At 54.4% G+C, this 17,408-nt stretch overlaps 1 protein-coding gene across 1 annotated transcript in view; it reads right to left on the reverse strand.

Moving 5' to 3' along the window:
* Positions 1-15,002, reverse strand: part of LOC109776078 (inactive LRR receptor-like serine/threonine-protein kinase BIR2) — a 28,523-nt gene extending 13,521 nt beyond the window's left edge. Inside the window, exon 1 of the mRNA XM_073495963.1 lies at positions 14,747-15,002. Within this exon, the coding sequence (XP_073352064.1) occupies positions 14,747-14,943 (197 nt within the window). The 5' untranslated portion in view covers positions 14,944-15,002. The remainder of the gene's footprint in view (positions 1-14,746) is intronic.
* Positions 15,003-17,408: the final 2,406 nt, after the last annotated feature.

The raw sequence follows: 17,408 nt of genomic DNA on the forward strand, positions 1-17,408 counted from the left end.
GATTGGCTTTTCTGACCAGTGCATGAACTCGGCGGTGCTAGAGGCGACTGCGTTCACTTCTTGGTGTTGCCGGCGTCGGCTGTGCTTGTCGTCGACTTGACTTGTGAAGACGACGTAAGCGTCATGCGCTCCGGGGAACTCGTCTTGGATGGCGCCGACTGCCGGCCGAACCGCCGGCTGCTGGGGAGCTGGAGGCGGCGGGCCGGGAGGCGGAGGCGGCACCATCCCTTCGCCCATGGTGATGCGGGTGAGCCAGTGGCATTTTCGTGTTGTATGGTTGGACGGCTTCGCGCCGCTGTGGAACTTGCAGGGAGCATCGAGTGCTTGTTCGTAGGAGAAAGACGGCTGCCAGGGCGGCCGGCCACACTTCTTCTTGGGAGCGGGCCGCTCTTCGGGCTGCTCGTCTTCAACTGTGGCCACCTGCCGACTGGAGGAAGTCGGCATGGGGCCCTTGCGCTTGTGGTCGTTCTGGTAGGGGCGCCGATTAGGGTCGCCGGCCGGCTGCTTGGGAGCCGGAGCAACTACTTTCCCCGAGGCGTCCACTCAGAGCTCGGTCTTCATTGAGGAGTCGGCAGTGGCGTACTTGTCAGCGATGACTAGTAGCTCGTCGAGGGTAGCCGGCTCGTCACAGAGGAGTCGGTGCTTGAGGAGGGTGCCCTCTCGGCACCCGGCAGTGAAGTACTCGATGGCCTGGACCTCGTGCACTCCCTCGCAGGAGTTGCAGAGCTCGGCCCATCGCGTGAGGTAGTCGCGGGTCGACTCGTTGGGCCCCTGGACGCAGAGGGAGAGCTGGCGAGGCTTGGGAGGCCGCTTGTAGGTGCTGGTGAAGTTGCAGACGAACACTTCGGTGAAGTCCAGCCAACTGTTGATGCTGTAGGGCTTGAGGCTGTTGAGCCATGTACGCGCCGTGCCTTGCAGCATGAGGGGGACGTACTTCACGGCGACGCGCCGATTGCCGTTGGCGATGCTGACGGCTGTGGAGTAGTCGATGAGCCAATCTTCCGGCTTCACCGAGCCGTTGTACTTGGGCGTGTCTCTGGGGAGCGAGAACCCTTTAGTGAAGGGCTCGTCGTGGATGCGGGGGCCAAAGCATGGCGGGCCGACATCTTCTTCTTCTTCTAACGCCAAGGATCGAGCAAGGCGGTCGATCCTGTGGCGGGCGTCGTTCTCGCTGACTCCTTCTCGGCGGCCGAGTCGGTCGCCAAGAGTCGGATGTGTGACTGGCGGTGGGGTGAGGCGTCTTTCTCTTCGAGGCGGGGGAGGAGGCAGGTTTCCCTGGTGCTCTACAGCTTGAGGGCGGCCCTCCGCGTCGCGCTCGATGGTGATGCGAGTCCGGCTGCGGCTGGCAGCCGGCTCCTTGTCTTTCTTCTGGCGCGCGCCGCTCGCAGTCGGCGAGCGGGACGTCGCGGCGTGCTCCCGGCGCGGGGGAGGGCTATCAGCACGGGCGCCGGCTTCGTGCCGTTCTGCAGCCGCGTCAATCAGCTGCTGGATCCGTCTTGTCATGTAGGGGAGCACATCGGCTCCCAGCCCACTGAGCTCCTCTGCAGCCGCCTGAGCGGCTCGCAGATTCTCGAGCGGGGTGGCGTAGACGGGGCGGTCTGCGCCCAGCATGCCGGCAACGGCTGCGCCGCGCTTCTGGACGAAGCCGGCTCGGCTCGGGCCGCTAGGCGGCGGCGTGCCGAAGGCGGCGCGGTCGACTTCGCGCTGGTGGGCCTCAGTGAGGCGTCTCATCGAGGCTATCTTCTTGCCCTCCGCGATGAGGGCAAGGCGGCGTGCCTCCATGGTCTCGGCGTCGGCGTCGGCCGGGATGGGGACGGAGAGGTCGTGCATCGCGGCTTGCTGAGCGTCGCGGGCATTCTCGCCCGAGTTGGAGACGTGGCTGATGACTAGCACTTCGGTGACAGCGCTGCTGTCGCTGTCAGCTCGAGGGAGGGGGTCGTCGAAGACCACCACGTCGGAGGGGTAGGCGTCGAGCGACGCGGTGTCGGAGTCGATGAGCATCGGGTCGGTGGAGCCGACCGACTCCATGTCCGCAGCAGACTCGCTGGAGACATGAAGTTGGTCGAGGAGGCTGACGAGGCGGCTCTCGGGGTAGTCGGTGCCTGGGTCGGACGCAGGCTCGACAGAGATGCGAGTCTCGCCGAGCAGATCGGCGAGGCGGCTCGCTGCGCAGGCGTCGTCGACGCCTTGCAGCGCGTCGAGGCAAACGCCATCGGGCGCAGCAGGCTGGCTGCGCTCGCGGGGGAGGAAGAGGGTTCCCGTCCAGAACAGGTCTCCGGACGATGGTGCACCTGGCCCCACGGTGGGCGCCAAATGTCGGGTGGTTGGTGCGACATATGCCAAGGGATGGCTTATCATTGTGGGAGCCAATAAAACGTCGCCGGTGCCCGGAAACGGGATGAGGCGAAGACATGCACGCCGGCGAATCTTACCCAGGTTCGGGGCTCTCCGAGGAGATAACACCCCTAGTCCTGCTCTGCGGGGTCTCCGCATGATCACTAGATCGATAAAGGGTAGCTATAATCGCTCCTCGAGCTGTTGAGATCAAGGGAGAAGAAGAACAAGGCTAGCTCTTGCTTCTCTCTATCTATGGTGTGTGTGTGGGCTATGCTCAGAAGGCAGCTCTATGCTCAGAGGCCAACTATGCTTGGGTGCGAACCCTTTGCATGGGTGCTCCGGGGGGTTTATATAGGCCTACCCCCCGGGGGTACAATGGTAATCCGACTGGGAACTGGTCCCAGCCGTCAGTGTCTACGCTCGCCGGCTTCTCCGCCGGCTGCTGGGTCCCGCCGGCTGTCGGCTATTTGGTCGACAGGCCGGCCCCACCGCCTAGGGTCTTTTCGGCGGCTGCTTACTGTAGCCGCGCCTCTGATGTCGAGGGCTTTGTCGAGGTAAGCGTGGCTACAGTGGGCCGCCTCGGGGGCTATCACTGTAGCCTTACCTCGTCTTGTCTTCTTAATGGGGCTCCTGCTTCGAGGAAGGGAGTAGCCGGCTTCTGGAGGCCGGCTATACTCCTGGCCGACTAGGAAAGGCCGGGCCGCCTTCACGCCTCTCTCTGGCTGAAGGGGCCCGCAGTCCTTGGGCCGTACAGGAGTGGGTCGTGGATGACGTCGAGGCCAGCATGGCTACAGTGCCGAGCCGTTCGGGGGACGTCCGTCCCGTACGGCCTCCTGTAGCCACGCCAGCCTCGGGCTTCGGGGGTAGTGGGCCGCACCGTGGCCATACCCCATCACCTCGCCGTTATGTGGGAGTGGTTGTGGTCTTGGCCGGTTCCTAGGAGTCGGCGTCCTTCTTGGCCGGCTTCTTGGAGTCGGCCACCCCGTAGTCGCCCTGGGGAGGAGTTGGCGAGGCTGGGTCGCCTTCCGGGAGTCGGCTTTAGTGGTAGCCGGCCAGGGAAGGCGGCCCAAATGCTTGGAGTGCTTGAAGGCCCAAAGGCCTGATAATTTTTCTGAAGAGCCAGGGGTAGTCGGTTAGGCTACCCGTGGCCATTTACTCCGACAACGCCCCGAGCGCAACGACAGGGCCTACGACCGAGGAGGAGGACGCTGCGACGACCGTGGCCCATGCCAGGAGTGGCGCGACCGGCCTCGTGAGGACCGCTGGCAAGATTAGCCTCGCGAGGGCGCCTGGAGGGATCAGCCTCGTGAGGATCGCCCTCAGGGCAACACCGGTCTTCCTCCTCTGCCGCCACCACCAAGAAGGAACGACGACCACCATCAAGACGAGGGGGCTGGGGGCTTCCAGGAGCCACGTGCTATCGCCTGCATCTTGGGCGGAGCTCAAGCCCCGGCCTCACAGCGTATCTTCAAGCAGTTTGCTCGCGAGGTGAACACGGTCCTCCCCAAGCTCGAGGCCACACGCCCGCTCAGGTGGTCCAAGTGCGCCATCACCTTCAGCTCGGCAGACCAGCTCAAGTGCGCGGCCATCGCTGGCGCCGTCCCGATGCTCTGTTCACCCGTCATCACCAACGTGCAAGTCACCAAGACTCTTATCGATGGCGGCGCAGGGCTTAATGTCCTGTCCATCGAGATGTTTGACAACCTTCAAGCGCCCTACAATCAGCTTCAGCCTACCAAGCCCTTCTCAGGAGTGACCGACGGCTCCACCACCCCGATAGGACAGGTCCGCCTCCCAGTCACATTCAGACAGTGCGACCACTACCGCCAAGCGTATCGACTTCGACGTCGCCCACATCCGTCTGCCATACAATGCCATCCTCGGGTATCCAGCCCTTGCCAAGTTCATGGCGGTGACCCACCACGGGTACAACGTCCTCAAGATGCGAGGAAGCGGCGGAACCATCACAGTCCCCTTGCGAAGAAAGAGATGCGGTGTGCTCCCTCGAGCCTGCCTTCCAAGCTGTAGCAATCGAAGACCCCGACAGCAAGGGCGAGTACCCTCCTGAGGCCATCCCCAAGAATAAGAAGCTGCTGCTCCGCACAGGGCCTCAGGGGAGTGGCGCCTCAAGCGGTGCCGCGTCAGGATCGGCGCCCACGCCTGGAGCGCCTCCCTCTATCGCATAGGAAGGCGTGCCCGGCGCCCTCCTCGGGTAGGGCTCGGGGGCTCTCTTCTAGAGGGCCTCAGACCTTGCCAACATTACGAGGGAGGCGCTCGGGGACCATTTGGAGGCGTGCTTCATGGCACGTTCCCCTCAGGAGGACACAGGGCGAGGAGCGCCCATCGCTCAGGAGTTCATTACCAAGACCACTCAGGAACAGCAGGATGCAAGCGCCATGCGCGGCGATCGCCGCTCACCTGGCGCAGCCCCACATCCAGGCGAGGATGCTGGGCTGCGTGTCTGCATTGATGTCCCAGGGCTCAACAGGGCCGCGTCTCAGGAGCTCTTCTGGCCTTCGCGCATGGGACGCTGCGAGGGCCCACCGCACAGCTACGTTCGCATGCCATTCGGCCTGCCGAGCATGGCATCCGCCTACCAGCGCAACTTGCAGCACGTCCTGGCGGCTCAGGAGGCCAGGCACCACGCAGTCCTGGCGGAGATGAAGACGGTCCTCGAGGAGCCGCCTGGACCCCTAGAGCCCCCCGAGGCTCAGGGCCCCGGTGGCTCGTGAGGAGCAACCCCTTCGTCACGCATCTTCAGCTGCCCCAACACCCCTTCTACAACGGAACCAGGTGACATTTTCCAAGTTTATTTAGCTGGGAGCGCCCCCAGGGCTGCATCATTCCCATGCCGCGTGGGTCCGTCCCTGTGGCATGTATCCCTTTTTATGTCTTTATCTTACCTTGTTGGGGGCGCCCCTCGGGCTGCATCATCCCCAAGCCGCTCAAACAAATGCATCAGAATAAAGCCAGCCGAAGACCAGCTCCAGGCGACCGGCCGCCAGGTGGCGGTCGGGGCCTTGAAGATCCTCTCGCAGCTGGGTCATCTCAAGAAGAGCACACTCCAAGACATCAGGGGAGGCAGAAGGACCTGGAAGCACTGGCGTAGCAGGAGGAGGAGACGGCGTCGTCACCAGGGCCTGGGAGACCGGGGGCTCCTGAGCTTTGGGGACCCCAGCAGCCGGGTCGGACACCAACACCTCCGGAGCCAGCGGGTCCACGGGGGCTGACTCCCTCCGAGGATGCTCCCCCAGGCCTCGCAAGGACGACCGGGCAGGGGAGGTGCGAGTGACGTCCCCTCCCTTCTTCACGGAGGGGGTGCGGCTGCTGCAGATGGTTCAGTCCCGGGCGGGGTCGCTGCATCCTCCTTCCTCTTCTTCGCCGCAGGCGGCGGCCTAACCAACCGACGATGAACATCAAGAAGCAGTAGCATAAGCAAGAACAAGGCAAAGCACGAGCACTTACTGGTCCACTGCGGCGTAGTCCACCCTCTGCTTGCTGAGCTTGAAGCCTGAGAGCCTCGAAGCTTGAGGCGCGGGCGCGCGGGCTCCAGGAGCAGAAGACGGGGTAGCCGAGGGGACAGAGGCAGCCCCAGGCGGTGTCGAAGTAGGAGCAGCATCTCGGAGGACCAACGCCGACCTGCCCCTTGTCGGGATCACAGGCGGCTCTCCCTTCTCCTGGCGTGCACCGGCCTCGTCGTCATCTGGCAGGGTGCAGAGGCAGTCGGCCTTGCTCAAGGGGGAGGTCTCCCCCATCCCTTCAGGGGTCACCTCCGAGTCGTGCTCCTCTTCCTCCCCGCGGGACTCATCAGAAGACAGCTCCACCGGCATCGATGCCACAGGAGCCCCGGTGGGCGCCGGCGACACCAGCCCGCGCCCGTCAAAGGTCGGCCTGGCGGCCACGACCTGTGCCCCATCCTTGCGGCGGAACAAGGGAACGAAGACGCTCGGTGGGTACTCTTGGTCGTCCCCGACCAAGAGGCGGAGAGCCGCATCCAGCTCATCGTCAGGCAAGGCTTCCGGACTCAGGCGAACCTTGTCCTCTTCATCCCCATGCCTCCACAAGGGGGACATACGCGTCTGAAGCGGGGCCACACACAGCATCAAGAAATCCCTCAGGAGCATGGCCCCTGGCACCTTTGCCGCCTTCGCGTTGCCCGGCTTCAGGTCGAAATTCATCCGCTCCAACACCAACGTCGCCCGCTCAACAGTAAGCTTCGCGCGAGACCACTGATGGTGTCCTGGACTAGGGGGTACTCACCACGACGTCTCCCGATCGGTTGGATTGGGCCGAGGAGCCCCATGGCCATTTACTCATGGGCCAGTTCGGACAGCCCATGCCGCATATAAGGAGGATTCCACAAGACTTGGCGCCCAAGACAAGGACTCCTCTAAACCCTAGGCCTACGGTGCATATATAAACCGAGGCCAGGCTAGTCAATAGACAATCTCATATTCATTACTACAACCTCGTGGTAGACATATGTACTCTGTACTACACCTCATATGAATACAATCAAAAGCAACATGTAGGGTGTTATCTGTTTAAGAGAGCCCGAAGCTGGGTAAAACCACGTGTCCATATTACCATCGCTCCAAGACGCCTAGCTTAGGACCCCTACTACGAGATATGCCGGATATTGAACCGACATTGGTGCTTTCATTGAGAGCCTGCTAGGTAATCACCATGGATCGATGGGATAATCAGGTGATGTTTGTTCAATCAGATCTGTTTTCGTACGAGTTAATTTCGATGAGAATTACTCTTGTCGGTTCGCATGTAGTTTTTGATTGTAGTCTGTCCTACTCTGCCATTCCGATCTGTTATTCGGCGGCCGCTGTCTGGTATCTTCATGTTTTTACGGCTGCTGGCCAAACGGACACACACGAGCACCGTTCTAATCAAACCCCAGTGTGCGCCAGCGGCGTCATACCTGCTGATTCCTTGGGAGTCGAGTACTACTGAGAATAGTACATCTTAATCTAATTAATTAATAGTCCATCTTGGTCTTGTTGATTCCTTCTCACATAGGAACCTAGTACTCACTACTAGGAAAAGTAGTACTCATAACGTGACCTAGGCATGCATGACAACGCCGGTTGTCATTTTTCTCTTCGGAACATTACATCCACCGCTTGAGTAAATCAGGTGCTATTCTTCCTAATATTTTCATACTGTATAAATTACCTATCCCCTCATATTTTTGCTAGTTTTGCACTATTTTGTGTATATAGATCGCAGTACAGCCTATGTGATGGTCCGTCAGTTTCATGTCCGCGGTCCGTCGAACGCCGCATCTGCAGTCGGACTGCCCAAAGGATTCGGACTTCGTTGTGCCTTCACCGCGTCACGCATACACCCAGCATCGACATGGACTCCGACGCCAGGCCGCATCCATTTAATAAATTATTTCTGCATAAAATAATTATATAGAGACAGCCAGCCTAACCGGCACAGGTTTTTGATTTGAGCATGCGCTGGTTATGGCATCAAAGTAACAAGTACCAGTACTAGTACTCACGTACCACATATGAGATCGACCGAAGCATCATCGGAGCACGGCACACGTGCCTAGTACTAATTCGCAAGCACGGATTACAAGGATGATCAAAGAAAAACAAAGTGTCGTCCTCTTCACATTAAACATCCAGGTGATGTTTTTCGTTTATGCAAGTACTTAGTTCGATTGCTTTGGTTTTTCGGGGCCTTCACTGTATCGCTTTTTGCAGGAGATTTCCTTGCGGTGACACGATTGTACGGCGTTCCCCGTACTGCAGCAAGCCGGCCTCTTCGTCGGTGTTTCAATCCGCTATTGCTCTATATATGTATACGGACCTCGCGGCACCGTGGTCATCAAGCCAAACTTGTCGCCCAGATATTGCTCGGAAGCAGTCCAATCTGCTACCACCAAGAAGAGGGACGCCAGACAACCAGGGAAGCCCATCCAAAATCTTCCAGAGACATCCAGTCGTAAGAGACCAACGATGCGTGGGTCGTAGGATTTGACCCCTTGTCGATCCTTCGCGAGTATTAATATTGATTGGCATCAATGTTCAACAAAGGGCCGCATACCACGTTCAGTATGGATTAGTTCTTCTATTCGCATTGATTGGCTACAGCCATCGCCCCCCAAACAGGTTTTACTTTTCCTAAACTATTCGGTTAGCTCGCAAAAATTATTGCACACAGAATATTTTCTGTTGTTTTGCATTGCATTATTTTTGCAGAGATATTCTACCGATACTTGCGCGGCGTCAGCCCGACTGGCGGACCTAGGTCAACATCGCCGCGCCACAATGTTATCATGCCATCGAGCCGACCTCGGTGATAAGGCCATATTCACCAAATTATTCACCTCACATAAATTAATAATGCATTTTTTTCTTTTCTTTCTATTATTATTGTTTCTTACTTGCACTATTCTATGTGCGCAGGTTAACGACTTCGGTTGCGTCACGCGGCCACCTCTACGTATCGGCGTCATCATCACGCCTCGGCTGGACCGGGGCCTTTGCCGTCACTTTATTGGCCTATTCCGGAGGCTTTGGCGTCACCCTGTCGACCTACTCTATCTCCTCAGCTGGACCGGGGGCTACGCCTAAGCTACATCATAGTGTTGTGTTGTCACTTCATCAAGCCGAGCTCTTTGCTCGGGCCCCTCGGGGCCGACTTGGGGGCTGGGACCTCGGCCAGGCCGAGGACTATGTCTTCGTCCCGCCGTAAGTTCGGACCTCATCATCGACACCGAGCACACTAACCAGCTAAGTCGCTTTCATGCTCAAAAACTTTCAGTATTAAAATTTATTCGGTTCGACCAAGCATTATACCTTTTTGCAAAAAGTTGTTTGCGAAAAACTTTCTTGTCAAAACTTTGTTTGTGACACACAGATTCAAATACCCCGTTTACTTGGGGGCTTCCTTTATGAAGCATTTCCTCTTGCAAATGATTATACTTGTATGGCTTCGTTCCTTGTTCATGTATTACGCCGCAATATGCACCATATTGACTTAAGTGTTCCGCAAGATGGGTTGCCTTGCTCCTGTGTTTACCCCTACGTTCCTGATTGTTCGGCTAGGGAGTAAAGGGAGCCCCTATGCAATTGTCACAATCGGGTCATCCGAGTTCGGACCTCAGACTGGGTGAAGCCGAAATCTAGCGCTCTTCTTGTTTTCAATCATGGTCGGCACACAACGAAACTCATGAATACAAAAAATCTATTGCACAAGACTCATAGTAACAATGAGCAACCGAAGAAAGGTATCGGTGGAGGTACTATTTTCTTCGAAGACGCTTCTTACACTTCGTCAGTAATATAGCATAAGTTCCCTAAGCGCGCTTTGTCTGTTACAGCCTTATGACCTGATTGCCTGGTTATTGGAAACACCGTCAATATTCTGGACAGGTGGAGTACATAACACTTTTCGGCCCTTGACCGAAGAGGGAGAAGCCAATGGTCGGTTAAGACGCGTTTAAAGTTCGGGTGAACACATATATGATATAAGTACTTCAGTACATACAATCTTATACATAAAATTCTTTTACCCAAGTCACTCGGGGGCTCTTAAATTTGCATGAGCCATTTTACAATATTTTTTTCTTCTCAGTCGCTACAAATCTTTTTCTATCACTCCTTTTTTGACACGATTGTGTGGTCAATAGCCGGGTAGCCTGATTTCTCTCTCAAGTCGCTCGAGTTTTAGTTCGCTAAAATGGCCTCACGAGAAACACTCCGCCTTCGGGATAGGGAGGTTGAAGCCGAAGGCAGACCCGCTTGAAGTCTTGATATAGGATGTGTCATGTTAAAGCACGACAGAAGCACTTTTTTTCTCTAAGACCAATTTTTTGATTGGCACCGAACACTTGATCTAATTCGGACGTGAAGTTTTTCCTGAGGTTTTTTGGTTTTCCAAGCCTATGGTACTTTTAAACAATTTTTGTGTTTTCATCATAAGTCTCGCAGTGCAACGCCGGACACCTTTAGAGGTTCGGCAAAAACATTCTCGGATATTGATTTATATGCATCAGTTTCGAATTGTGTCTTTGGTCAATAGTTGCCCGACTCCTGTGCTTGCCTCCTACGTTCCGCTTTTTTCGGCTAGGTGTGCAAAGGGAGAACCACTGCGATTGTGCTTCCAGCTCGCATGGTTAGGCACCTCAGTGGAGAAAGCCGAAAACTGACTGTCACAATAAGCGCAAACCGGTCAGCGTTCTGATGACTGTGTCAAATGACGGGCCGTTCATAACATTGGCCGAAGTGTTTACGGCTTGACCTCGACTGTCGCCGAACACTAACCGGGGGCTACTAGCTGGCCTCCCAACTTTAAGCTCCTATGACTAAGTGAAAGTTATAAAGCCCGCATATCCGATTTCCTCGTTTCTACTAACACGGCCGCCTTCGGGTACCGAGACATCGGCTAAGAGTTGTTTTGTTATTGCGGAAACACTCTGCGTAGCATCTACAAGGGGGTGGAAGCCGACGATGGGTCACTTTCAACTGATAAACGGTCGCAACGGAGTCAAAATAAACATATCATCGGCGTTTGTATTTAATATACAAGGGCTGCCTTCCGTAATCATCGTTATAAAGCAATAAATATGCATCAATTTGACTTAAGATTTTGGCCAAGCTGGGTTGCCTGGCTCCTGTGCTTACCCCTACGTTTCCGATTGTTCGGCTAGGTGGTAAAGGGAGCACCTCTGTGATTGTTACTACTGGTTCATCCGAGTAAGTACCTCAGACGGGGTGAAGCCGAAAGCTAGCAATCTTATAGTATCACATTGGTCGGCAACGACGGAAGTGAAAATTTTGGTTCAGTAATACCATAGAGTTTGGGAACTTTCCCCGAACTAAATCCTCAATATTTTCCTCCTACATTGATTGGAGTTGAGGTTTTCATAATCATGATAAGCATGACGACCCAAAGAAAGGAGCCGATAGCGGGACTATTTTCTTTGGAAGATGTTTCTTACTTTAACAAGTAATATAACATATCTCTCCGCGTACCTTTGTTTATAAAACTGTATGGCCGGATTGCCTTGTTTGCCGTAAATCTTTGCCATTACAAAGGCTTTATAAAGTAGGACAAACACTCCTCAGCTATTGGCCAAGGAGGTGGAAGCCGATGGTCGGTCAACAAAGTTATGTACAATGCGGATCCGAGCATTAATGATGTCAAGTACTTGGACACATAGAATCAAAATTTGTGATTTTACTCCGGATATCGATACTTAATTTGGCCACCTGTGCCCACACTAAGGCACGGGGGCTACTGGGCTTCGTGCTCATTATTTATAAATATTATAGGGGCACATCAATCCCCTGACCTGGTGTTGCCACCCGACCAGTGGCTCGGGGGCTACTGCATTGCCTATTCAATGCAAAAAATTCAAAGTGCACAGTGTTCGGCATGACCAAACTATGGGCAAGCGCGTCTTCGGATAATAATAAGTACCGTCTGGGACTTATCCGGCATCAAGCTGATATATCACGGCGGCTTCTCATGACCCACTCTCAGGGGCCCGTCCGCCGATCACTATTACCTCTAATATAATACACTGCGTTTCCATTCCTATGTATTCTGCCGAGCTAGGAGTTCATCCTCAAGACGATTTCACAACCTGAGTCTCAGGAGCTACTAGGATCAACGGTTTCATATTTTCCTTCAGGTGCATCTCGGATTTCAGGCCGACAGACACCTTGAGGGCTACTGACTATACATCTCAGTAGAGGATACATTTCACAAATCGAAAGTAAATCCATAGAGGGCATCTTCGGCATTAAGCTCGGTTGAACCCCTTTAACCTTTTTGGGCCGAGGTGATCTATGACACCTCGGATACAGTCCGGCGTTGGAGCTCGGATACAGTCCGGCGTTGGAGCTCGGATACATTCCACCGTTGGAGCTCGGAAGCAGTCCGACGTTGGTGCTCGGCTACAAAAGATACCTCGGATGCAGTCCGGCGTTGGAGTTCGGATGCAGGAGGACACCGCCGCATGGGAACCACTTCAAACCCGAGGTGTGGCATAAATAATAACAAGGCATTGATAAAGGCCGAAGATTTAAAGGGCTCCTCGGATACCCGACGTGTAAACTCTTCGGATTAACCTCAGCAATCCTCAAGATCGAAGATTTGTTGAACCAGTTTTCAAGACCGACGACCGAAGATGGAGAACAGTTCGGAAGAATCAAGGAGCGTCCCCAACTTGAAGACCGGTTCAGGTGGCTACTGACGGTGTCCTAGACTAGGGGGTACTCACCACGTCGTCTCCCGATCAGTTGGATTGGGCCGAGGACCCCCATGGCCGTTTACTCATGGGCCAGTTCGGACAGCCCATGCCGCATACAAGGAGGATTCCACAAGACTTGGCCCAAGACAAAGACTCCTCTAAACCCTAGGCCTACGGTGCATATATAAACCGAGGCCAGGCTAGTCAATAGACAATCTCATATTCATTACTACAACCTCATGGTAGACATATGTACTCTGACTACACCTCATATGAATACAATCAAAAGCAGCATGTAGGGTATTATTTCTTCAAGAGAGCCCGAAGCTGGGTAAAACCCCGTGTCCATGTTACCATCGCTCCAAGACGCCTAGCTCAGGACCCATACTACGAGATACGCCGGATATTGAACCGACAACCACCCCTTGTCGGACAGGGGCACCTCCATTGGCAGCACCAAGCATGGGTGGATGCACTTAACGTCCATCATGACCCACTTGCTCCTGAAGCTGTCGGCCTTCTTCCCAGCCTTTGAGATCGAGTTGGCCTTGCCGGCCATGATGAAGTTGGCACACCCGGAGGCGCGACCCTCGTTAACGTGGAGGAAGAAGAAGTGGCGCAGCAAAGCCACGGACGGCATCACGCCGAGATACGCCTCGCAGTAGAAGGCGAAGATCGACAGAAGGAGGACAGAGTTGGGATGAAGATGCAGCGCCTGCAGCCCGTAGTGGCCAAGGACCTCATCGAAGAAGTCGAAGAAAGGGGGAACCAGCCCCGCGACGATGCTACTCATGAAGAAAGGGAAGAAGGTGCTTCCCTCGGGCTCCAGCACGGTGGAGCCCGCCCGGAGCTCGGTCTTCCCCCTCTCGTTGCTTTCCCCCGCCGTCAGCAGGCGTGTGGCGGCAAGGCTCTTCTCCGAGACGTTGGGCGCGTCGAGAGTTGGCTCATACCAAGCCGGCGACGAGGCAGGCTTGACCTTCCGGAACGCCATTGGTCGCTGATGCGGAAGGGGATGGGAGCAGATCTGGAGATTTCGGAAGCAAGGAGCAAGAAAGGGGATCTGGAGCAAGGCGAAAGGAAGCAATGAATGCAAGCGCTGTCTACGCCAGCCTTTTGACAGTCGGGCAGTTGCCGAGGCAGCGTGCAGAAGTGGAGAAGCCCACGTCCAATCAACCGCCACGCGTCGACCAAGGCCGCAGGCTGTTGGGGCCCGCGGCGCTCCGCACTTGCCCTTTGGCTTCGCCTCGAAGCCAAGTCCGAGCGCGCCTTGGGCCCGGGGGCTACTGTCGGTGTTCTGGGAACGGGGGTCCCCAGACTTGCCTACCTGCGGCCCACGGCGTGGCTCTGCGAGGGGGCCCGTACGGCCCATCTTCACCAACAAGCATTCGATACCCTCGCGAGGGGCCAAGTCTCGTGAGGCGGACGACACAAGACCTCCTCGGGAGCGGCCTCACCAGGCTGGCTCGCGAGGGGCGGAGAGATCAAGGCAAGACAAACCTCGTGAGGTTCCAATGATGCAAGCCATGACGATCGAGACCAGGCGGGCGCCAGCGCGCACAGCGTCCTCATTTCCTCTTTGGTGCTAAGGAGGCAAGCGCAGGCGATGAGTACCGAGGCATCAAGCAAAGGTTTCCATATCGGTGCAACGAGACCAAGACCAGCAGGACGGCAAGACGGAGGTCATCGTGGAGCCCAAGGCGGCGTCACCACCAGAGCCTTTGGCAAGCGAAGACCACCTTTAGCCAGGATAGCTTGTACTAGCTGTCCTCTTTCAAATTGGCCGTTGTGGCATCTCTTCTCGCTCAATATTTGGGAAGAGGACCAGGACCTCTATAAATAGGGCTAGCCACCATTGTGGGAGGCAACGGGTCTCGAACTCATTCAGTTCATCCGCACACCCACCAAGCACAAGAGCACCTCACCTCAGGAGGTTGTTCTTCCCCTTGTACTGTTCATCCTTAGCCCGAGAGGCAATCCACCACACCACACTGGAGTAGGGTATTACACCGCAACGGTGGCCCGAATCAGTATAAATCTTATGTCTCTTGTCTTGCGAGTTCGTTGAGCTGAGCTTAGAGATCCCGGTGAGCCTGAGGGCATGATCTGGTAGGGGGAAATCTTCGTGCGCACCCCAGTGTTCGAACCTCGAGGTTTTTGCCGGAACCCGAAATCCGACAGTGCCAGCATTCCACGCCGGTGAACCGGCATATGTAACCGTCGGTGTCATTTTCAAAGTCCCAAGATCTGAGTACACCGCCAGGATCAGCCAATGAGCCTTGTACAGACTTGAGGCACCGGATATCTTGTTTAGTACCAAAACACGGTGATGAGCTGCTCAAGAGGAGAAAGAAAAGCACGAACTTGGTATTATCAGCCATCACAAACGAGGAATGAAACAAACAACAGCTATGCTCGGCCGAATCTAGCAGCTTGTCAATCCCAGCATCACCTGATCAAAATTCGTGTAAGAAGGACACTTATAAACTCCGACTAAAATAAGAGAGAAGACATGGAGACACTACAAAGCAGGCTTCAAAAAGGCAAAAATAAATAAATAGTAAGACATGTTTTACTTGCTTTGTTGATTTGATGTACAAGTTCTTACACAAGGTTGAGGTGTTTCGGAAAACTCACCAGCTGATCTAGCTAGCCAAGGCAGAAGCCACCAGCCCACCACCACCTGTAGTCCTGTACTGCAAGTGATAACGGGCACGACACTTTTTTAACGGACAATCCCTCCAATAGACTACACAACGTTTTTCCTGTTAATTTCCCAAGTCTTGTAGACGCTAGCACATTGCACCAAGGCAACCGAAACACGGTCGCTGCCGGCCGGGCAAGCAAGTCAAGGTCAGCAGGTTAGGTACCAAGGGAATTATTGTTGTATTCTCTTATAAAGTCTAGGTTTGGGGAGTTAACTATGTTAGGAGTTCAATCATATTGTGCAAGGTGATTTTTTATATATAGAAACATGAAAGAAAATTGGGGGATCGGAGGAGCAACCATGTGTTTTATAAGAAACACCGGTAGAGCATAGACACGCACAGCGTCAATTAAGGATTAGACTTGCGGAGCTTGAAGATTGAAGAAGTCATCACATGTGCCTTGCTATCGTCAGAATGTTAGGAATAATCTTGAGTCAAGTTAGAAGATGGCACGTAGTACGTGAGTTCATGTACTAGTATGCTAGTTAATTAGGAGTATAGCTATTGGACGTGTCCTAGTGCTATACGTACTAGCAATTAGGAGTCCCTGGTCGCATAGGTTAGTACGTGTCCATGTCGTAGATTAGTTTGGTTGGCTGAGTCCGGTTTGGACTCAAAGCAAGTACGTCTAGGTCGGTCTGGTCCTGCGTATATTTATATGCAGCACCTCGGTAGGTTTGTATCAAGTCGTGAAGAGTAAAACACCGTGAAAATAAAAAGGATAAAAGAAGGGCACAACAAGGGCCCTTAGCTATAAAAGTTTTTGCGTGTTCATTGTGATTTGATGTGATCGATCCTGTGGACGAGTTCCAACAATTGGTATCTGAGCTAGGTTCGGATTTGAAGCCGCGCTTGCCCCGGGGAGGCGATCTACTAGCGCCTCGAGGCGGGCAATGGAGTCGCTGGGTGATGCAGTGTCGAGGAGGATCAGGCGATTGTCGTTCGGCGAAACGACAAGGAGGAAGACAGCGGGATGTCATCGGCAAGGTGGTGGAAGGTGATCGTTGATGGATGCAATGGTGCCGAGGTGCGGTGCAGGAGCTCATCAAGATCGTGTTCCGGGGAAGATAGAGGAGTCAAGTGTGTGCTAGTTTGCACGTTTGGTCGTCGTCGTCAGTATCGTCATGTCCAAGTGCTCGTCTCTGTGAGGAGGCGTTGAAGATGAAGCCCAGGTCATCTATGTGTCTTGACGAGAGGATCAAGTTCAAGTATGTGGGGGCGGTAAACCAGTGAAGGTGAGTCTCTTCAATGAGATCATGTCTCTACATGAGGCTGGAGTGCATGGTGTAGTGCACGGGGTGGTGTGATCCACAAGGAGCCGGCATGTATCTCGCTAGGATGGATGGTGTAGTCCATCGGGTGGTGTATTCCATAGGTTACTAGCGAGGCTGGGTAGTCCAAGGCATATTTGAGGAGGTCCGTAAATTTGCCAAGTTGAAATTGAGGAGAGATTGTTGCGATCAATGAAGCCTATCAATTTAACTTGTCGTGGTGCGAGATGAATGAGTAGACAAGGGGCAGTTCATCAACTAGTCAAGTCCGGAAAAGCACAGAAGATATTGTGTCATGATTAGGGAGAGAATGTTAGCAATAATCTTGAGTCAAGTTAGAAGATAGCACGTAGTACATGAGTTCATGTACTAGTATGCTAGTTAATTAGGAGTATAGCTATTGGACATGTCCTAGTGCTATACGTACTAGCAAGTAGGAGTCCCTGGTCGCGTAGGTTAGTACGTGTCCAAGTCGTAGATTAGTTTGGCTGGCTGAGTCCGGTTTGGACTCAAAGCAAGTGTTAGAATAAATCCGAGGCACTCAGTTAATCTTTGAGGACCAAGCAATCACACAAGCACGACACTGAGATTTGTTAACGAGGTTCACCATCATGGTTACATCTCCGGGGCATGATTACGGGCGCTCCTCCCCATGACACCGCTACAATACCGCACCCCGGTCGCCCGGGTGCCTGCACACGTTGCCGGCTCCCCCGCGTGCCTGTGCTATTATGTTGGCATAGGTTACATCGTGTGTCTACCCCCACTATATGTCACGACCGGTTTTTCAATAAAATAATTATTGAGAAACCAATCCCTGCTACGGACCAGCGAGGAAGAACTCCTTCTCACTGATAGACAATACAT

The sequence above is a fragment of the Aegilops tauschii genome, chromosome 3 (genome assembly GCF_002575655.3).
Source record: "Aegilops tauschii subsp. strangulata cultivar AL8/78 chromosome 3, Aet v6.0, whole genome shotgun sequence".
In the NCBI taxonomy this organism is placed as follows: Eukaryota; Viridiplantae; Streptophyta; class Magnoliopsida; order Poales; family Poaceae; genus Aegilops; species Aegilops tauschii.